The 23,624-nt window shown below is 48.7% G+C and overlaps 1 protein-coding gene across 1 annotated transcript in view; it reads left to right on the top strand.

Annotated features, from left to right (window-relative positions):
• LOC141176294 (mitochondrial fission regulator 1-like) overlaps positions 1 to 23,624 on the top strand; it is a 102,573-nt gene that overhangs the window by 9,636 nt on the left and 69,313 nt on the right. Inside the window, exon 3 of the mRNA XM_073660232.1 lies at positions 9,025 to 9,123. Within this exon, the coding sequence (XP_073516333.1) occupies positions 9,095 to 9,123 (29 nt within the window). The 5' untranslated portion in view covers positions 9,025 to 9,094. The remainder of the gene's footprint in view (positions 1 to 9,024; positions 9,124 to 23,624) is intronic.

Here is a 23,624-nt window from a genome sequence, read left to right as displayed (position 1 = left end):
AGTGATTATTGTGGACATTGACCGTCGTGAAAGTCACCCTAAAATAACTGTGGGTACTAACGTGATTGAAAATTGTCTTTCAGAGGTAATTGTAATTCTACAACAGGTGGCGGTGAATGCTAGTTCCAGCCAACAGAGAGTCCTCAACAAGGAGATAAAAGCCCTGATGAGACGGCAGCAGGTAGAACTATCTGGTGGTGAGATCGGTAGCGTAAGAATGAGTGACCCATTCCCAATTTCCATGCCTCCCAAAAGTGAAATGATGATCTGGTGTCGGACTGCAATCGGGTTGAGAGGTAGAGACTACCAAGCCATGGTAGAACCCGTGTACTCGGACAGCAGGCCCACCATTTTGACAGCCCGGGGGGTGGTTGATGTCCGTCATGGGAGGGTGCCCGTCCGCATCCTCAACATTGGGGAGAGGGAAGTACACTTACCCAGGTACGCTACACTCGCCAAACTGTTTGTTGTGGAACACAAAGCTATCAGGGCCGTGGAACCCTTGCCTCCATCTCCACAGGCGGAGGGTAATGGCTCCCAGAAACAAAAGGAGGACTGGTGCCAGAAACTCCATGTGGATGCTGACTCCACTCCCCTGCACCAAAAACAAGGAGTCTACCGGGTGATACAGGAGTACGAGAGAGTCTTTAGTAAGCACCTGCTAGATTTCGGCAGAGTAAAAGGGATAGAACACCACATCCCCACAGGGAGCCACCCACCAATAAAAGAGAGACACAGGCCTGTACCCTCTGCACATTATCAGAATGCCAAGGGTATGCTAAGAGAAATGAAAGAAACTGGGGTCATTAGAGATAGCTGTAGCCCCTGGGCAGCCCCCTTGGTTCTAGTGAAAAAGAAAGACGGCACCATGAGAATGTGCGTAGACTATAGACAAATCAACCGTATCACCCATAAAGACACATACCCGCTGCCTAGAATAGAGGAGTCTTTAGCCGCACTAAAATCAGCTAACTTCTTTTCTACTTTGGACCTTACTAGCGGGTACTGGCAGGTTCCTGTGGCAGAGGCTGACAAGGAGAAGACCGCCTTCACCACCCCGATGGGACTGAGCGAATTCAACTGTATGCCTTTCGGGCTCTGCAACGCACCAGGGACCTTCCAGCGGCTGATGGAATGCTGTCTAGGGCACCGAAACTTCAAGACGGTCCTCCTTTACCTGGACGATGTGATCGTCTATTCGAAGACCTACGAGGGCCATCTAAAGCACCTGGCCGAGGTGTTCGAAGCCCTGGCAGGCTATGGCCTGAAGGTGAAACCATCGACGTGTCACCTGTTGAAACCGAAGGTCCAGTACCTAGGGCACGTGGTAAGTGCGGAAGGAGTAGCCCCCGACCCTGACAAGGTCACGGCAATCAAGAGCTGGCCAAGCCCCTCGAATATCAAAGAGGTGAGACAGTTTCTCGGGTTGGTAGGCTACTACCGAAGGTTCATCCCCGGGTTCACTAAGATGGCAGCTCCTATGCAGGACCTCCTGATTGGACAGTCTAAGTCCAGAAGTCAAAAGCCACCCTTCAAGTGGGATAAACCAGAAGAGGAGTCCTTCCTCCAGATAAAGATTGCCCTCACAGGGGATGAGATCCTGGCTTACCCTGATTATGGCCAGCCTTTCATTCTCCACACAGACGCCAGTAATGTGGGACTGGGAGCCGTACTGTCCCAAAACCAACAGGGCAGAGAAAGGGTGATCGCGTACGCCAGCCGGAAGCTGAGGCCCACCGAGAGGAACCCGGAGAATTACAGCTCCTTCAAGCTAGAATTCTTGCCCGTGGTGTGGGCCGTGACGGAACGCTTCAAGCATTACCTGGCCTCTGCAAAGTTCACCGTGTACACGGACAACAACCCGTTAACACACCTGGACAATGCAAGACTGGGTGCCCTAGAACAGCGGTGGATGGCCCGTCTCTCCAATTACGACTTCGTGATCAAGTATCGGGCAGGCAAAACCAATGCCAACGCTGATGCCCTATCGAGAATGCCTCACTTACCTGAAGGTGACGAAGACCCAGAAGAGCTGGAGGAGGTAGAACTCCCCGCGTTTCACCGGTATGGAGCCGCTCAATACTCCCACCGCGTGAAGGAGGAGGATCTAACAACCATGATGATCAATCCCCTACCTCACCACATCTGGGCCGAGACCCAAGATAGTGACCCTGCCATCCGCCTGGTGAAAGATCTGCTGACCCAGGAAGATGCCCGCATAGATCCGGATGCTCCAGAGGAAGCCAAGCAGCTATGGAAAGAGAAGAGCAAGCTGTTCCTCTATGAAGGCAAGCTGTGCAGAAGGATTGTCAACCACCGGACGCACTAGCTGACCTGGCAAGTCGTGGTCCCAAGGCGGGTTGCAGCTATGGTCCTGGGGGCTTACCATGACAGAGCGGGGCACTTCGGTTGGAAGAAACTGGAGTTCCTGCTAAGAGGATGGTTCTTTTGGGTCGGCATGAGAGGGGCTGTAGAGAAGTGGTGCAGAGACTGTGGCCCTTGTCACCTAAGGAGGAAGGACCGTGCCAGCCAGAAGACACCCTTGAGGCCCATCATCACCACGCAGCCTCTTGAGCTGGTAGCTCTGGACCACGTCAAATTGGCTCCAAGCCGGTCAGGATACATCTATGCCCTGACAATCGTGGACCACTATTCCCGTTTTCTAGTGGTAGTCCCGGTGAAAGACTTGACAGCCCAAATGGCGGCCAGAGCCTTCCAGCAATACTTCTGCCGTCCACACGGGTATCCGGAACAGGTCCTGACAGACCAGGGTCCAGCGTTCGAAGCTGAAATCTTCCAGGAGTTCTGCAACCTCTATGGCTGTAAGAAGATTCGTACAACGCCTTACCACCCACAAACCAACGGGATGTGTGAGAAAATGAACAATATAGTCATTGATCTCCTGAAGACGTTGCCCCTGGAGGAACGCAGCCTGTGGCCAGAAAAACTGCCGGACCTGATAGACTTATACAATCATATCCCGGTGAATGCTACCAACTGCACCCCGGCTTACCTGATGCGAGCCAGACCAGGTAAGCTGCCCGTAGACCTGGAGATGGGAGTCCTGACGCCTGAGGACACCTCCCCGGATGCGGACTGGGATACGGAAAGGCAACTGCAGTACAAGAAGGTACAGGAGAGTGTGGAGAGGAGCCTGGCCCAGGTGAGAGAACGGCAAGAAAGACTCTTCAACCAACACGCCCCTGCTGGTCCCCTAGAACCTGGTGAGCAGGTCCTGAAGCGGAAGAGAAGGCTACATAAGTTGGACGACCAGTGGGAAAGGGAACCCTACACCGTACTGCAGTCTGATCACGACAACCCGAAGGTGTGCGTGATCACCAAGGACGGAGGTGAAACCACTAGCACCGTCTCCAGAGACCACCTCAAAAGATGCCCCGAGCAACTCCGTAGTGCAGAAGAGGATCAGAGTGACCTTGAACCCGCAGAGGACAAGGAAGAAATGATCAGCACCGTTCTCGGAGAGTTCCCTCAGTCCTGGACTCGCATAAATGATGCCATAGTGGTACCCGTCCTGCATTTCCTGCAACCGGCACAGCAACAACCAACACCAGAGCCGGAAGGTGAAGAGGAGCAAGCGGTTCCAGAGGCAGAAGAGCCTGTACTAGCAGCCCAGGAGAGTCAACCCTCTGCTGACATTGAGCCTGCCATGCCTGCGGTAAGCCAAAGGGCCCGCAGACAGCTGCCTGCCCTACCTGTACACCCAGCTGGTAGCTGTACCCCTAACGCTAGTGGGGAAAGTCAGGTCAGTCCACCACCAGACAGTGGGTTAAGGAGGTCAACCAGGAGCACAAAGGGGCAGATACCCGCTCGCTGGAGAAAACTGTAAATAACCTTGCTGCCAAATGTTGAAATGTTTGCCAAGTTACCTGCATGATTGTTAATAGTGTATTTCAGTTTCTTGCAGTTACCGTACGGACTCAAAGGTTATGGACTTTTTTATAACCGGGACCATGTATGGACTGCGTTCGGAGCCTAACCCAGGAATGAACTAAGACTGTAAAGGATTTGGGGTAGGACAGACCCCCCCATCTGGTTAAGGCTCCCCGTTGTGCTGGTGATATGGACACCCGGTCACAGACCACACTGTGACCTTAAGAACTCAATCTGTGCGTCGTTTGTCTATTAATGTTTTATAGTCATGTATATTATCTTTGTTTATTGTTTAGTCCCGGAGTACTAAATTTTACTAGGGGGGAATGTGTCACCCTGGCCTGGATGCCACAAAATCTAATAAAGCTGTGTCTGAGAGCAAGGGGGAGGTTCTCTAGTCAGTGGAACATTAGCATGCAATACCTCCTGTCTCAGGCCAGTAGGGGGAGCCGGCTGCCCCTATAAAAGCTGGAACTGGGGGCAGGGTTAGGGAGAACTGGACGACCTGTCTCAGGACGGTGAAGCGTCCCAGAGCAGAGAGGGACAGTTGTATTGCACCCTAAGAGGAAGTGTGGCGGTAGGAGAGCCACAAGCCAGAGACAAGAGGCGAAGTGAGCCTGTCTTGGCAGATAAAGAACTCAATTTACCAGACTTTGGTGTCTGAGGCTGTGAGGATTCCACATTCTCCAGCAGATAACCAGTCCGCAGGGGACTGTATGTTCCTTGGCCTAAGAAGCCTGAAGGCCCTGCCACAACAGAAGGGACCAGAAAAGCCGTACCAGGCCGGGAGCAGAAAGGAACCCACGTCGCAGGCCATACAGGCGAGAATACACGGAAAGCTCGGAAACGTGGGCTGTTACCCTATAAGGAGGAGATAGCCAGAAGGAGCGCAGAAAGCACGGTAGGCCTACACCCTCACCCTGACCAGGGCCAATTTCCCAATTGCTCTCAGACATCCAGGTCCCCTCCTAGCCGGGACTGTTTATGGGTCAGTTTACCTGTTCTAGTAAAGACCCTGGACTGCAACCTGTTGTCTGTGTGCTCCTTCGCGCCTCCAGCACTACCGGTACTGGGACTCTCACCACCATCACTCCCACCATCCATTATACTGCCTGGGGCCGCACTCTTCCCGTGGGGAGTCACACTACCCCAGCTGCACACCTCATCAGCCCCAGCGGTCTGCATGCAGCGGCGGTTCCTAATAACGGCAATCCACGGGTGGCGTAGTCGGACATTATCAATAGTGCATAGCAGACTATCACTGGCCTGACCACCCTGAGCCACGGAACCGGGTAGCCACTACTACCCCCATCGTTCCCCTGTTGCCCGGATCCGAGTGCCCCACGGCCCAGCCCTGCCCTCTGTACTGGAGTAGTGTAGTGTTGGATGCAGGTGTTAGGGTCCCGAGCTGTACTCCTTCCTTACCTGAGAGTGAGAGACCACACCTCTGGGTGAGATGCAGCACCTCTGTGGCGACCAAACCCTCAGGGGCGCCACATGTGCAAAGCAATCATCAAAGGAAAAAGGTGGCTACTTTGAAGAAACTAGAATATAAGATATTTTCTGTTGTTTCACACTTTTTTGTTAAGTATATAAATCCACTTGTGTTAATTCATAGTTTTGATGCCTTCAGTGTGAATGTACAATTTTCATAGTCAAGAAAATACAGAAAAATATTTTAATGAGAAGGTGTGTCCACACTTTTGGTCTGTACTGTATGTAAAATACAGCAAAAACCCTTTACCAGGTCCACTGCCCTGGCAATAAGCTGTGTAAGAAACTTTGTAATGTATTTGAGAGAAAAGTGCTTCTTTCTCCACTTATGAGCCACTTCATCTCCTCCCCCTTCCTCCTAAAGTTATCATACTGTTAAAGGCATTATCCAGGACTATATTATTTTTTTTACAGCAAGCAGGCAGGTAGTTACTAAGGGGTCACAGACCAATTCTGCGGCAGCTGCTTCTCTTCCGCTCTGCTCTGTTGACTACTCACACTGTGCTGACAGCCGGCTCCTCACTGCCTAACTGCGGGAATCCAGCTGTCAATCAGCATGACGTCAACAGTCAACATAGCAGCCCGGAAAAAGAGGTGCTGTGTTGACCTGGAGCAGCTGAATCGCCGACAGGAGCGGTCGGTGACTGCTTTGAGCCGGCGCCGGATACAACAAGCAGATAGTTAGCAACTACCTGCTGATAGCAACAAAATAATTTAGTCCTGGATAAACCCTTTAAATCTGTCTCAGTGAAAACAAGACAGACTGATAGCTCACTGAGGGATCTGATTACAGCTGTCTTTTAAAGTCTATGGAAAGGGAAGATCTGAGAAAGAACCAGAGACACGCATAGACCCGTGCTGCTGCTTGCTTTCTAGGAAGTGTATAACTAAACTTAGGTAAAGGCCTGTCAGCCATCACTAAGTGTACATCATGGGGTGGCGAGGGTCTCATGAAGACAACCCCCAACCATGTGGCTTTTCTGGCATATAGATGTTATAGGCGACAGGGAGCACCCTGTATGTGCCAAAGTGAAGAGCCAATCCGTAAGAAGGACTCTGCGCTGGTGACTTGTGTGATGTTCACCTGATTGTCCTCTGCTGCCCAGGAAATATCTGACTGTCTGTAGCTTCCTCTGCTCTTCTCCCACACTCCACAACCATTCTGATACAGTGTCATCCTATGGAATTCACCCTAGTGTGTGTATGAGACAGGGAAATTGGATTGTGAGCCTCATTCAGACAGGGACTAATGAGTGATGGCATATGCATTCAGACTGTCCAGCATATTAGAGCCACTTCCTTCAGTGTTTGAGACTGAGTACAGGGCAATATCTCCATAGTCACCACTCTATTCAACCTCCTCACCATGGAAGGAGAAGGGGTCACTGGACCCCTGTTCTGAAGATCAGTAGGTCCCCAATAATCAGACATTCTTAAAGTTAATTTCCAGCTTTCTATTTTTCATATATTTCACCCTTGTTAGTTATAAGTAAAGTGTGCGCATTAATTTACCTACCGGTTGTCATCTTCTACCGTTTCCAGCACCGCTCAGATACTCTCCTGTCTCATGTGAACGGAGATATCACTAGCCGGATCACCACAGCGTTTCTTTGTCTCTCACTTTCTCAATATAAGTTTGAGGTTCGGCGTGAAGCTCTCATAGACTTACATTAAGAAAGGAACTAAAGGTCTGCGGTGTGAGCCAGTAAGGGAGAACTGTAGTCACATGATACAGGGGAGAACTGGAGCAGCGCTGGAAACGGCAGAAGACAGCAATCAATAAGTATTTAAGATGCACATTACTGATAACTAAAAAAAGGGTGAAATAATAAAAAAAAAACAACTACAATTTCTGGAGTGGGAATTCTTGTACAGTGGTGACCAAAAGTATTGGCACCAGTGCAATTCTGTCAGATAATACTCAGTTTCTTCCTGAAATGATTGCAATCACAAATTCTTTGGTATTATTATCTTCATTTAATTTGCTTGCAAGGAAAAAACACAAAAGAGAATGAAGCAAAAATGAAATCATTGATCATTTCACACAAAACTCCAAAAATGGGCCAGACAAAAGTATTGGCACCCTCAGCCTAATACTTGGTTGCACAACCTTTAGCCAAAATAACTGCCGCTTCCGGTAACCATCAATGAGTTTCTTACAATGCTCTGCTGGAATTGTAGACCATTCTTCTTTGGCAAACTGCTCCAGGTCCCTGATATTTGAAGGGTGCCTTCTCCAAACTGCCATTTTGAGATCTCTAGACAGGTGTTCTATGGGATTCAGGTCTGGACTCATTGCTGGCCACCTTAGAAGTCTCCAATGCTTTCCCTCAAACCATTTTATAGTGCTTTTGGAAGTGTGTTTTGGGTCATTGTCCTGCTGGAAGACCCATGACCTCTGAGGGAGACCCAGCTTTCTCACACTGGGCCCTACATTATGCTGCAAAATTTGTTGGTAGTCTTCAGACTTAATAATGCCATGCAGACGGTCAAGCAGTCCAGTGCCAGAAGCAGCAAAGCAACCCAAAACATCAGGGAACCTCCGCCATGTTTGACTGTAGGGACCGTGTTCTTTTCTTTGAATGTCTCTTTTTTTTCCCTGTACACTCTATGTTGATGCTTTTTCCCAAAAACCTCTAATTTTGTCTCATCTGACCAGAAAACATTCTTCCAAAACGTTTTAGGCTTTCTCAGGTAAGTTTTGGCAAACTCCAGCCTGGCTTTTTATGTCTCGGGGTAAGAAGTGGGGTCTTCCTGAGTACAGTCCGTTTTCATTCAGACGCCGACGGATAGTACGGGTTGACACTGTTGTACCCTCAGACTGCAGGGCAGCTTGAACTTGTTTGGATGTTAGTCGAGGTTCTTTATCCACCATCCGCACAATCTTGCGTTGAAATCTCTCGTCAATCTTTCTATTCCGTCCACACCTAGGGAGGTTAGCCACAGTGCCATGGGCTTTAAACTTCTTGATGACACTGCGCACGGAAGACACAGGAACATTCAGGTCTTTGGAGATGGACTTGTAGCCTTGAGATTGCTCATGCTTCCTCACAATTTGGTTTCTCAAGTCCTCAGACAGTTCTTTGGTCTTCTTTCTTTTCTCCATGCTCAATGTGGTACACACAAGGACACAGGACAGAGGTTGAGTCAACTTTAATCCATGTTAACTGGCTGCAAGTGTGATTTAGTTATTGCCAACACCTGTTAGGTGCCACAGGTAAGTTACAGGTGCTGTTAATTACACGAATTAGAGAAGCATCACATGATTTTTCAAACAGTGCCAATACTTTTGTCCACCCCCTTTTTTAGATTTGGTGTGGAATTATATCCAATTTGGCTTTAGGACAATTCTTTTTGTGTTTTTTCATTGAAGACAAATTAAATGAAGAGAATAATACCAAAGAATTTGTGATTGCAATCATTTTCAGGAAGAAACTGAGTATTATCTGACAGAATTGCAGGGGTGCCAATACTTTTGGCCACCACTGTATAGGCGTGAAATTTCCTTTTATAGGACAATCCCTGCACTGATAATTGTCAGCCGCCATGGTTGTATTTCTGATCTTAGTGACTACTGATGATCTCAATATTGTTTGTTTTTGCCCTTTAAAAAGAAAAATTCTATTCTCTTTTTCCCAGCTAGTGCCAGTATGGGAACGGTTTACCCGCAGACGGAGTTTTGTACGTGCTATTGCAAGTCGTCTTCCTCATGTGCTATTTGAAGAAATTGATATGCAGGTATAGTAATGAATGCTTTATCTTTTAATGCCAACATCTAGAAAATTATGGGGGCAATTCATCGTTCCTTCAATGCCGTTTCTCTGGTGCCAAAAATTAAAAATAAATTTGAAGCAGGGTGTATTTGTGCAAAAAATGTGGTGACATCTTGCCCGCTCTGGCACTTTGTTAAATAGTGGGGCATGGATAACTTACTGTAATGTACCCCAGATACGTAATGTCACTATATAAGCTAAATTAATTGCAATAGCTAGCAGAATAGGGACCCCCTTTGTGTCTGAGCAAAAGAACCACGTTGCCCGAGCTGGCACATGCATTACACGGGGAAGGGGGTTTAAATGGCCATAGTATAATGCTACACTTACCCATTGGTGGCTACATGCAGCTTCGCACAGTGAAGAAATGTTTCAACAACCAACATAAAAATGTGGCCCTATGTTTTAGCGTCACATGCATGATGGCACAGCAGGTAGGTCCTGGCCAGTGTGGTATTGTTATGTCACATGAAGGTTTGCATGCAGGTACCAGCTTTCAAGAGCTGGGACTGCAGACAGATTTTACAATGCAATGCACGGAAAAATGTAAAGTATTAAAGTTTTTTTAACTTTTTTTTTTTAATATTTAATTTGTGTTTTAATAGTATAAAATAACTAAAATAAAGTTCTGATATTCCCAACCATTAAGTAGTAGGGATAGAGTTGCTGATATTTGCCAAAAAAAACTAATGTAGTGTTAACTGGCATTATGACTGCAGTAAATATGGGGGATCTGCTCCATGTGTCTGACACCCCCCCCTTCCTTCTGAGTGTTTGCAAAAGGATAAAGGAGGATGAAGTTTAGGATCACAGTCCAGAGACCTTTAGTTTTTGACCACAATGTTATATCACAGATGATACGATTAGATACATGGCTCTGCAGACTGCATCTCACAAGATAGGATTAGATACATGAACTTTATGACACATAACATTAGGTATATGCAGGGCCGGCTCCAGGTTTTTCTGGGCCCCGGGCGAAAGAGTCTCAGTGGGCCCTTTTAACACATACACGATTCATGATGCAGAGATATGGGGGAGAAATATATATATAGTACACAGGGCCCAGCCTGCCACCTCATCCTTCACATATGCAGACATGCGCACACACACGGTACGCAGACATATGCGCGCACACACACGGTATGCAGACATATGCACGCACACACACGGTACGCAGACATATGCACGCACACACGGTATGCAGACATATGCACGCACACACGGTACACAGACATATGCACGCACACACGGTACGCAGACATATGCACGCACACACGGTACGGAGACATATGCACGCACACACGGTACGCAGACATGCACGCACACACGGTACGCAGACATATGCACACACACGGTACGCAGACATATGCGCGCACACACACGGTACGCAGACATATGCACGCACACACACGGTACGCAGACATATGCACGCACACACGGTATGCAGACATATGCACGCACACACGGTACGGAGACATATGCACGCACACACGGTACGCAGACATGCACGCACACACAGTACGCAGACATATGCACGCACACACGGTACGCAGACATATGCACGCACACACGGTACGGAGACATATGCACGCACACACGGTACGGAGACATATGCACGCACACACGGTACGCAGACATGCACGCACACACAGTACGCAGACATATGCACGCACACACGGTACGCAGACATATGCACGCACACACGGTACGGAGACATATGCACGCACACACGGTACGCAGACATATGCACGCACACACGGTACGGAGACATATGCACGCACACGCACGGTACGCAGACATATGCGCGCACACACACGGTACGCAGACATATGCACGCACACACAGTACGCAGACGTATGCACGCACACACGGTATGCAGACATATGCACGCACACACGGTACACAGACATATGCACGCACACACGGTACGCAGACATATGCACGCACACACGGTACGGAGACATATGCACGCACACACGGTACGCAGACATGCACGCACACACGGTACGCAGACATATGCACGCACACACGGTACGCAGACATATGCACGCACACACGGTACGGAGACATATGCACGCACACACGGTACGCAGACATATGCACGCACACACGGTACGGAGACATATGCACGCACACACACGGTACGCAGACATATGCGCGCACACACACGGTACGCAGACATATGCACGCACACACAGTACGCAGACATATGCACACACACGGTACGCAGACATATGCACGCACACACGGTATGCAGACATATGCACGCACACACGGTACACAGACATATGCACGCACACACGGTACGCAGACATATGCACGCACACACGGTACGGAGACATATGCACGCACACACGGTACGGAGACATATGCACGCACACACGGTACGCAGACATATGCATGCACACACGGTACGCAGACACACGCACGCACACACGGTACACAGATATGTACACATACAGACATACACACATTTTTACACAAATTCTTAAAAACATATATAAAACAGACAAATATATATACACCGTTATACACACTGACATTCACATACATGCACTCACACAGACCCATTACAAATATTTTTAATATGGGGATTGGGGAAGCTTCACTCACCTGTCCCCGGTCCAGTGTCCTGTCCAGCAGATCTTCAGGTATGGGGCAGTGCAGGGCCCCCGGCGTGTCACAGACATCATGGCCCTGGACCATCAGAGGGGCCCACTTGCGGTCGGGTCCGGGTCGCTCCCCCCCATCTGTGCAGGACCTCCGACGGTGCTTGATTGCCGGCACTCCCCCAGACATGGCCGCGCGCTGTGCGGCAGTGTCTGCTAATAATGACAGGAACGACACACAAGCACAATTGAAGGTGCAGTGCCGTCGACCCTTCCGTGTCATTACTAGCAGACACAGCCGCACAGCACGCGGCCATGTCTGGGACTGGGGGAGTGCCGGCAATCAAGCAGCGCCTGCGTCACTGAACAGGTGCCGAGGAAGTGGCCAGGGCCCTGACAGTGAGTGGGCGGTGGGCCCCGACAGTGAGTGGGCGGTGGGCCCTTCTGATTTTCCAGGGCCCCGGCACTTGCCCGGGTACGCCGGGTGCTGACGCCGGCCCTGGGTACATGCCTTTGTGGAATGTATGACATGATATGATTACGTACACAGCCCAGCAGACTGTACTACACATGATAGGATTAGGTACACAACTCAGTGGACAATTACTGCGGTCAGTGTAGATGACCACCAGGTGCAGAGCCCCCTCAAGCAAATAGCGCCACTCCTCCAGCGCTAATTTGATGGCCAGCAGTTCTCGATCTCCTATGGAGTAGTTGCGTTCGGACGAGGAGAAGAGCTTGGAGAAGAAGCCGTAGGTCACCATTCGCCCGGACGAGGATTTCTGGGTGAGCACTGCTTCGGCCCCAGAGGAGGAGGCATCAATCTCCAGGAAGAACTGCTTGTTGCAATCCAGACGGTATAGCACAGGAGCGGAGGAGAAAGCTTGTTTAAGGGAGACGAAGGTCTTCTCCTCCTCGGAAGTCCATTTCCTGGGATTTGCTCCTTTACGAGTGCGCGCAGAGATGCGAGCAGTCCGGGAGGAGAAATGAGGAATGAAGAGGTGGTAATAGTTTGCGAAACCCAGGAACCGTTGAATCGCCTTCAACCCCTCCGGTCGGGGCCACTTTAAGACGGCAGACACTGTCTCTGGATCCATCCGCAGTCCGGTCTCGGAGATGATATAACCCAGAAACGGCAGGAAGGTCTGCTCAAAGAGGCATTTCTTGTATTTAGCATACAGGCGATTCTTCCGGAGCCTCAGCAGAATCTGACGAACATCCCTCCGGTGTGAGGGCAGATCCGTGGAGAACACCAAGATATCGTCCAGGTACACCACCACGCAGGAATACAGGAGATCTCGGAAGATGTCGTTAACTAGCTCCTGGAAGACGGCTGGAGCATTACAGAGACCGAAGGGCATCACGCGGTATTCGTAGTGACTGTCCCGGGAGTTGAATGCCGTCTTCCACTCGTCTCCCTGGCGAATCCGGACTAGATCGAGCTTGGTGAAAATCTTTGCGCCTTTTAGGCGATCAGACAGCTCCGAGATGAGAGGCAGGGAGTACTTATTTTGATGGTAATCTGGTTTAGACCCCTGTAGTCGATACAAGGACGCAGAGAGCCGTCTTTCTTCTCGACAAAGAAGAATCCTGTTCCAGCTGGAGAGGTGGATTTCTGGATAAATCCCCTAGCAAGATTCTCCTCTATGTACTCAGACATAGCACGGGTCTCGGCCAGAGACAAGGGGTAGATTCGCTCGCGGGGAGGTGAAGCACCAGGTACTAGGTCGATGGGGCAATCATACGGCCTATGAGGTGGTAGTGTCTCCGCTTCCTTTTTGTCAAAGACGCCCACATAGGACCAGTAGGGAGCCGGCAGGCCAGTTAGGTTAGCTGGATTAGACGGGGGTCAAGCAGGATGAACCATGAGTCCTGTCTGGTTCCGGCATTCCTGACCCAAACGGATCACTTCACCAGATCTCCAATTCAGGACGGGCTCATGTCTCTGTAACCAGGGCAGACCAAGCAAGAGGAGATGAGAGAGACCGGACAGCACATGAAAGGAGATCTTCTCCGAGTGCAGCATTCCCACCTGAAGAGTTACAGGCTCAGTGTCAAGCCAGATGGTTTCCAGGATAAGCTTCCCATCCACAGAGGAAACCGCCAAAGGTTCAGCCAGATGTATGGTAGGAATCTGATAATGCTCCACAACGGCCTGTTGAATGAGATTCCCAGCGGCTCTGGAATCCAAATAGACAGTATAGAAGAAGCAGGTCTCACCACTGGTGACAGAAACAGACAGAGTCAAGGACGGAGAGGAAGAACTCTTGCCTAGGACGAGCAGTCCTAGACACTGGAGTTTCCCTGTCTCACCGGGCAGGAACGGATCAGATGCTCTATACTGCCACAGTAGAAGCAACGCCCCTCGGCGCGGCGTGTCTCCGGGCGAGACTTGACCATCTTGATTTGGTCACTTTGCATTGGCTCTGGAGAAGACACCCAGGGATGGCTGGTTGAGAGACTGAGTTTTGGGAGGTTGGATCGAGACGCGGAGGTCTTCTCTCCCAGGTCGTCTCCTTAGCACGCTCCAGAAAACGGATGTCAATCTGGGTAGCTAATGACACCAGGTCGTCCAGGGTGGGAGGTATGTCATGGCCTGCTAGCTCATCCTTGATCCATCCGGAAAGGCCTTCCCAAAAGGCGGACACCAGTGCCTCATTATTTCAGGCCAGTTCAGATGCGAGGGTACGGAAACGCACGGCATACCGTCCCACAGAGAGACTCCCTTGACGGAGTCGGAGAAGTGAGGAAGCAGTAAAAGATCTTCGTCCAGGTTCATCGAACACCTTCCGGAAAGCCGCGAGGAAGGCCTGGAGATTGGACACCAGAGGATCCCCTCTCTCCCACAGAGGGTTAAGCCATGCCAACGCTTCTCTGGTGAGGTGAGACATGACGAATGCCACCTTGGCCCGGTCGGAGACGAACTGGTGTGCCAGAAGTTCAAAGTGCAGCGTGCATTGATTTATGAAGCCCCTACATAGGACAGGGTCACCATCAAAACATGGAGGCGCAGAAAGCCAGGATCCGAAGCCAGGTGCCATAGCGCCACTGGGTTGAGGTGCTGCCGGAGTGGGTGCCCCTCGGTTAGAGACGGACACAGTTGGGGTGGACAGCGTGTCCAGGCGGGAGTTGACTGTCCGCAGATAGAACAGGATAGTTTCCTGTTGGGATCTCTGACGAGAGACCTCCAGGTACAGGTCTGAGAGAGAAAGGAGCCTGGGGGCCACCGGATTCCATGGCCTGTGCAAACTGTTACGGATTCGTGTGGTGGAACCTCTGTGCTTTGATGCAAGGAGGGACCAGAGGGGCGTAACTAAGTGCCTACTCGGACCGACCCAGGTCACACGGAGGCTTAGTTGACTCCGTGAACCAAGGAGGGACCGGGCAGGTGAACCAGGTTCCACTCTGTGACCAACCTTGTGTGAGAGCAGGTGACTCCCATGGGTCAGGTGACAGAAGCTGACAGGTACAGCGGATAAGCACGGCAGGTAGGCCGGCGGGTGATCCGGGTAGACAAGCAGGTGGGTATGGCAAATAGTCAGACAGGTGCTCCGGGTAAGCAAGCAGGCGGACACGGCAGGTAACCTGGCAGGTGCTCCGGGTAGGCAGGCTTGCGGGCACTGGAACCTGAGGGCTGAGGAGAGTGTTGGTGTGTGACTCAGCGTGGTCTCCAATAAGGCCTTACCCTGGGAGATGGGGGACTCGGAGTCGGGTCCTGTGATGTAGAGATGGGGTGCAGCCGTGGCCCGGACCCGACCCGTGCCCAGGGCCGTCACACTAAAACAAAGAGATGGGCTTATCCGGGTTGAGTGGCTGATCTCGACTACGCCACCTGTGGCACCTGGTGAAGGCCACCAGCGCTGCTGCAGTCCGCTGAGGCATGGTGTTATTGCAGCCATGGTTGTTACTACTCCCCACAGGCGGAGCAGGGCCTCAGGACAGAGGGACAGGACGACAGGGGTAGTAGTCCAGGGGAATCTAGTGCTGCGTAGTGTGGTGTAGTGCAGAACAAAGAGTCCGGAGGCCATAGGGGTGAACTTCCAAGGCTTTACTCACTAAAGAGATGGCAGTAGGAAGGCGACTCCCTGCTCCTCGCGGAGTCCTGCGGTCACCAGAGACAAAGAGGGTCCGACAACCTCCGAGTAAGTCCAGTGTCAAATCAGGACCCTACACCAGAGTGTTCCTAGACTTCAGACCGGGTCCTTTCCTGTCTGTGTGTAGATAGGCCTTGTCTCCCTCTGAACTCCTCTCAGAAAAAGGGTACGGGTGGCAGCGCCATTCCTTCCGTTACCCGGTGGGATCCTCAGGGCCTACCGGGCTTTCCCGACCAGGACGTGGAGTAGCAAGGTCAGGTGTCGGGGACCGGTTCCCCTCTTGCAGCCGGAATCCCACTGAATAGAACAGGTAGGCGAGGACAGGTGGCGTACTCTGCTCCGTCTGCATCCTCCCTGGGATCCATTTGCTGTGGAGCTACACTCTTAAGCTCCGGGCCTTCTTGGTCATGGTCCTTGACCGGGTTGAGACATCCATTATCTGCAACCTGCCCCTCGACCCAAGGCTAAGGTACGAGGGCTGTGTCTCCGTCCTCTGCAGGCCCACACAGGATCCACGCTCAGGGAGGGAGATCACAATACAAAGACCCAGAACCAAAATGGCTTTTTTTTATTAAATATGAAATTTACAGTGTCACCAAAATGTGAGTCCTCCATCCTCACCCATTAAATGGTTCCCCTATCTCTTGGTTCCCCAGTCTCCCTGTAACCAGGAGGGCAGCACCTGGTGCAATCTAGTCCCCTCTGGTGGGAGAAGTGTGGTGTTGGATGTGAAGGAAGGTTCCTGACCATCGCACTGTTCTTACCCCAGAGGAGAAACATTACACTCCATTAAAGAAATGCAGCATCCTTGTGGTGGTCAAACCCTCAGGGGCGCCACATTGGCACACAAACAACAACCTTGCACAGGCACCTCCATTTTGGAGGAGGTGCTTTAAATAGGGGAAGTCGTCCAGCCATTGGCCGGGGACTCTTTAGGACGGCGCGTGCGCGGCCCCTTAAAAAGGGAAGGAGGGCGCGCGCCCTAAGCACAGTGCCTGGGAAGCTGCGCACGGTGCGCACCACAGCAGCAGGGGTGCAGGAAGACACCGGACCGGGACCGCGGCGCTGATGGGAACGAAGTCTCTGCCCGGCAGGAGGCAGAGATGCCGATGCTACACTTTGTTCTACCTGCTCGTATTCAGTCATAGGGGTGTGATTCTCACATTCAGTCATGGGCAGCACCGCATTCAGTCACTGCTGAAGCCACCCATGTATTTGAATATTGCAAGGTTGTGTATAGATCGGAGGTGATTTTTTGTGCTCCTCACTTTAGCCACGCCGCTCTAGACGCTTCACTGCTGAGGAGACTAGATCGGAGTTGCTGGAGTGAGGTCCTCAAAAAATCCCCTCTGATGTAGACAGTTCAGCACTGTCACCACTAGACCGATGTAGACAGTTCAGCACTGACACCACTAGATCGGAGTTGATTCAAGGATCCTTATACTCACTGCTGTCTAGTCGCCTCTACTGGCTTTTTAATGTTTTTCTTATGCTTTTTTATGCATTTGCTCATGTGATGTTTGCTCCATTAAAAACAAATCAAAAATGATTTTTTACACTGTTATATAATTTATGTATTTTTACACTGTTATATATTTTATGGATTTGGGCAAAATTCTTTTTTTTCCTGATTAATGAAACTTATATTTTTATTGTTGCTTTATGTAATATAAAAATTCCCCTTATCGCTGATTGTTCAGTTTTGCCAGAATGTGACTTCTCCCATTTGTCCACAGTCCTGTCCGCAGCACCGACATTGTGAAGAGTGGAGGGAGCTCCACGGGGAGAGGCGTAAAAGAGCGCCCCCGACAGTCACCATAATGTACAACATGGAAGTGACAAATTATTACAGGAATGTCTAAGGTCACTGGAGAACTGTTATAATTTATGCTACTTTTGAGCTGTGCATTCTGATGATTCTGCCGGCTGCTTCGTCACTGGCTGAGACTTGTGGACATACAGGAAAATTTGAATTCTAACAAAACTGAACAATCAGAGCTGTGTGTAATTTTTTATATTACAGAAAGCGATAATAAAAAAACCTCACTTTATTAAAAAAAAAAAAATTCACAAAGTGGCCGAGCTTTCTCCCTCTCACAAAAAAATCACCTCCAATCTAGACACAACCTTGCCGGGAGCAGTATTCAAATACATGGGCAGCGCCAGCAGTGAGTGAATGAGGTGCTGCCCATGACTGAATAGCAGGATCACACCCCTATGACTGAATACGAGCTGCTAAGACAAAGTGTATATAAAGTTCATCATTATGCTACCATCGATTTTAATGCAAAAAGCTTGTTAGTGATGCACATTGCATCACTAACAAAGCAATGGGGGCAGTATACATAGCAACTAGGACGTGACAGGTTCCCTTTAAAATACAACATTTTATTTTGTTTTTAAAAGTAAATTATTATTATGAATTATATAATCATTAATACAAAAATAAAAATTGTGTCACATTCCTTTTAAATAGGACCTTTCACAAATTGAAAACAAACCTGTCCGCAGGATTTTGCTAAGTAAACTTCAGGCAGTGTCATGTTGGGGCTGCTGCACTGATTAAAATGATACCTGAGGTGAAGAAATCCGTCTTGTGGTTCTTGTGTAATCATTGTTTGCAGTTTTGAGTTAATGAGATTCTTGTGCTCTGGGGCGGGACTGTAGGCCGGGTCTTATCCTGATACTCTGGGCCAGATTAGCAAGAACAGATCTGCCCACAGGCCGCCCCAAAGGACAAGTATGTTCTGTATCATAGAGACAGCCAGAAAGAGAGACAGATAGGGGCGGCCTGTAGACAGGGTTTTATCTTGCTGATCTGGCCTAGAGCACCAGGATAAGACCCTGCCTACAGTCCTGCCCCAGAGCACGGGCATATCATTAACTAAAAACTGCAAACACTAATTACACAAGAACCACAAGACGGATTTCTTCACCTCAGGTATCATATTAATTAGTGTAACGGCACCAGCATGACAACGCCTGTAGTTTACCGTATATACTCGAGTATAATACGAATTTTTCAGCATTTTCATTCTCTTTAGTAGTGGGCACGGTACTAAAGAGAATGAATATTCACTCTTCTTCTCCACACTGCGAGGCAGTGAGAGGGATCATATGCGAGGGACGATATGTGTCTCCTAGGATGTGCATAGAAGCATTTTGAACCCGCTGGAGTGCATGGCAATCACAGACATAGCTGTGGTTGCAGTGCAGGATAAAAGTAAAGTTTGAACTTGGTCAAGCTTTTGGCTAAGTTAGATTTAAGAAAACCCAGCATGGGCTTTTATTCTTGGAGTAGACTACAGGATGACAGTGGGGCGGTCCACTCCCTCCAGCCCGGGTCTTGCATGTGGCTCATGTCCACAGTTCTTATTTAAAAACCTGCAGCAAAGGTTTGGATGTGTCAGTGTTTTGTCTACAAGTTGCAGTGCAGCTGGCTTTGTAATACAGGCCTGTGTGAAGCTGAGCACAGAGCCAAGAGAAGCAAAACTCCTGGCACTCCTCAGCGTGACACGTCGGTGCCGTCGCCCACGGTAACGGGTTTGGAGAAAGACTGTGTTACGACCCAGCTGTGATCAGGAGGATACCGTTTACCTTTACTTTGTGAGTTTGTTAAGTATAAAGACATTTAAGTTAAACTTTACTGGGTCAGTGCCTCATTACCGCACAGTGTGAATACCACCGCAGTACAACGCACATAGTCCCGGTGTGGAGAGGAGTGAACATGCCGGCAGCAGCAGCTCACATCAGCGTCTGCTCAGATGCTGACATGAGCTGCTGCAGGAGAACAGGACGCAGTGCTGGAGTAGAGGTGAGGAAGGAAGGTGAGTATAAGTGTTTATTTTTTTATGTGTACGGTGATGGGGCCATGCATATTAGGATTGGCGGATGAGGAAACCATACATACTAGGATTGGGGGATGAGGGGGCCATGCATGCTAGGATTGGGGGATGAGGGGACCATGCATACTAGGATTGGGGGATGAGGGGGCCATGCACACTAGGATTGGGGGATGACGGGACCATGCATACTAGGATTGGGGGATGAGGGGGCCATGCACACTAGGATTGGGGGATGAGAGGGCCATGCATACTAGGATTGGGGGGTGAGGAGGCCATACATACCAGGATTGGGGGATGAGGGGGCCATGCATACTAGGATTGGGGGATGAGGGGGCCATGCATACTAGGATTGGGGGATGAGGGGGCCATGCATACTAGGACTGGGGTATGAGGGGGCCATACATCCCAAGATTGGGGGATGAGGAGGCCATGCATACCAGGATTGGGGGATGAGGAGGCCATGCATACCAGGATTGTGGGATGAGGAGGCCATGCATACCAGGATTGGGGGATGAGGAGGCCATGCATACCAGGATTGGGGGATGAAGGGGCCATGCATACCAGGATTGGGGGATGAAAGGGCCATGCATACCAGGATTGGGGGATGAGGAGGCCATGCATACCAGGATTGGGGGATGAGGAGACCATGCATACCAGGATTGGGGGATGAGAAGGCCATGCATATCAGGATTGGGGGTGAGGGGGCCATGCATACCAGGATTGGGGTTGAGGGGGCCATGCATACCAGGACTGGGGATGAGAGGGCCATGCATACCAGGATGGGGAAATTTACCAGTAGCTGCTACATTTCCCACCCAAGGCTTATACTCGAGTCAATACGTTTTCCCAGGTTTTTTTTTGTAAAATTAGGTGCCACGGCTTATACTTGGGTCGGCTTATACTCGAGTATATACGGTACTTAGCAAAATTCTGCTGACAGGTTCGCTTTAAGCATGATAAACTCTAGATTCCTGCATGTAATGGCAGAAATTTAGATGAAAAAGTTACATTTTATAATTTTTCTTCTTCTGCACTCTGTTGTGGAGATATAGGGTGCCACAATTTCTGGTGCCAATTTTCTTCTCATTCAACTTGACGTTTCATTTTGTTCAACTCTGTGGACATGTACTTTCAACCCACTATGAAGCTGTTCAATCATAAAAGGAATAAAATATAGCTTTTATTAAATATAGTTTAAAAAACACACATATGTACATATCCAGCACAGTAGACATGAAAACACATTGTTAGCAAATGTGTCCACAATCACAGCACAAATACACAAAAACAGAAATGAATGTACCAGCCTATATTGTCTGCATGGACGGAGTAACAGGTTCAGTACAAATGGAAACATACGATTATACAGAAATAAATGTACACCAAGACCATATATATCAGAAAACATAATCAAATATTATTAATTACAACAATACAAAAAATATATAAAACATGTTAAAAATGGGAAACCACAAGATAAGATCCCTATAAACCATAGAAAGCTATGATACCAGCAGGAGATGGATAAGTTAGACATATGTGGAATTGAGAAATAATCTAGATCATTTTCATGGAAAAGGCTGTTGTTTCATACTACTGCTGGGATTGTGGCGCCATCTTGTGGTTTCCCATGTTCAACATGTTTTAATAATTCAAAATGTTTTTGCATTGTTGTAATGAATACAATTTGATATGTATTTTGATATATAATATATGGCTCTGGTATATATTTATTTCTGTATGATTGAATGAAAACATATTGGTAGGTGAACCAACTGGGACCCTAGTTGTCATGGATGACAGAGTGGGCCAAAAAGAGAAGCTGTCAGCACAAAATTGGAATTTAAAGTAAAGACATACTTTAGATGGTGCTGTAATATTGATTAAATTGATACCTTTGGTGAAGAAAGCCGCTTTGTTGTTCTTCTTTAAATCACCACGTCAGTGTTTTTTTTTATTACAGCGCTGGAGTGGTGCTTCTAATCTAAGGTCCCTGCCCCCAATCTTATTGTTACCAGCCGCCGTCTTCACCTTCTATGAGCGCCGCTCCAGTCGTCTTCTGCAGTTTGTGACCTGCCGGATCGCTCCAGTGTTTGCTGGACAATCCGGAGGTCAATTTTCAATGCAAGATCTTATGACTATTACCTTTTGACTTCCGATCAGTCAGAAGTTGCGGTCACAAGGTGGCGCAGCGGGACTAGAGCAGCGTCGATGAAAGGTGAGGACGACGGCGGGTAAGTATTATACTAGGGTCAGGGACCTTAGATTAGCACTGCAATAATAAAAACCTGCTGGAGTGGTGCTTTAATCCCCATTTGAAGTTTTCTTCTAATCAGATCTCGTTCACAGGGGCTGGACTGTACACTCTGTCTTCTCCTCCCTGTCTGTGATTCCCGGCCCCTCTGGTCTGTGAATAATAGGACCCTGCTTTTTCAGTGACCTTCCTGCTCTTTTCGAAATCTCGCACCATCATTACCATGGGCAGCGAATGCGCAGATTGAGTTTTCAGCTCAATGACATCTTTTAGAGATGACTACATGCGCTGCCCATGGCAATGATAGAGCCATGTTATTGTAGGTCAGCCGGGAACTTAATCTGCGCCTGGGGTAGGGCCTTCCATTGCAAAGACAGTGTGAAATCTCAGCAGAGCAGGAAGGTGACTGAAGAATCACTACTCTGACAACCCCTTCTCCATCACTATGTTTCCCCAAAATATATTAACCCCTTCATGACTGGAGCATTTTCCGTTTTTGCGTTTTCGTTGTTTGCTCCCCTTGTTCCCAGAGCCATAACTTTATTATTTCTCGGTCAATATGGCCGTGTGAGGGCTTATTTTTTGTGGGACAAGTTTTACTTTTGAACGACATCATTGGTTTTATCATATCATGTACTGGAAAACGGGAAAAAAAATCCAAGTGCTGTGAAATTGCAAAAACAGTGCAATTCCACAGGTTTTTTTATTTTTTTTTACCACGTTTACTGAATGCTAAAACTGACCTGCCATTATTATTCTCCAGGTCATTACGAGTTTGTAGACACCAAACATGTATAGGGTCTTCTTTATTTAAGTGATGAAAAAAAATTCAAAGTTTGCTAAAAAAAAAAAAAAAAAAAAAGGCACCATTTTCCAAGACCCCTAGTGTCTCCATTTTTTGGGATCTTTGATCGGGTGAGGGCTTATTTTTTGCGCGCCGAGCTGATGCCATTTTGGGGTAGATCCAATGTTTTGATCGCCTGTTATTGCATTTTATTGCAATGTTGCGGCGACCAGAAAAAACGTAATTCTGGCGTTTAGAATTTTTTTCTTGTTACGCCGTTTACCGATCGGATTAATTTTTTTTCATATTGATCGGGAGATTCTGAACGCGGCAATACCAAATATGTGTATGTTTTTTTTTGTTATTTTTTAATTGTTTTATTTTAAATGGGGCGAAAGGGGGATGATTTAAACTTTTTTATATTTTTTTAACATTATTAAAAGTTGTTTTTTTTTTACTTTTTGCTTGCTTCAATAGTCTTCATGGGAAACTAGAAACAGCACTTGCCTGATCGGCTCTGCTACATACAGGCAATGAGCAGATCGCCTCTGTGTAGCACAAATGCTCACTTGCTATGGGCTCATAGCAATCTGGCCATGACCATCACTGGGGTCATGCCAACCAATCGGTGATCCATGATCATGTAAAAGACGCGCTTCCGGCGTGGTTAAATGGCGCTGTCAGAGATTGACAGCAGCATTTAGCTAGTTAACAGCCGCGGGTGGATCGCGATTCCACCCGCTGCTGTTGCGGGCACATGTCAGCTGTATGGATGAGGTTGATGATCCGGGGGTTATGACGTGGTGTGTACTATTACGTACCACGTCATAAAGAGGTTAATAACCTCTATACTCACCTCTTGGTGTCGGCATTAGCT

The sequence above is a fragment of the Phyllobates terribilis genome, unplaced genomic scaffold (assembly GCF_046119375.1).
Source record: "Phyllobates terribilis strain yellow unplaced genomic scaffold, ASM4611937v1 Scaffold_24__1_contigs__length_18792416, whole genome shotgun sequence".
NCBI classification, from domain to species: domain Eukaryota; kingdom Metazoa; phylum Chordata; class Amphibia; order Anura; family Dendrobatidae; genus Phyllobates; species Phyllobates terribilis.
The sequence above is the reverse complement of the archived record's forward strand: the minus strand, read 5'-3'. Positions and strand labels throughout refer to the sequence as shown.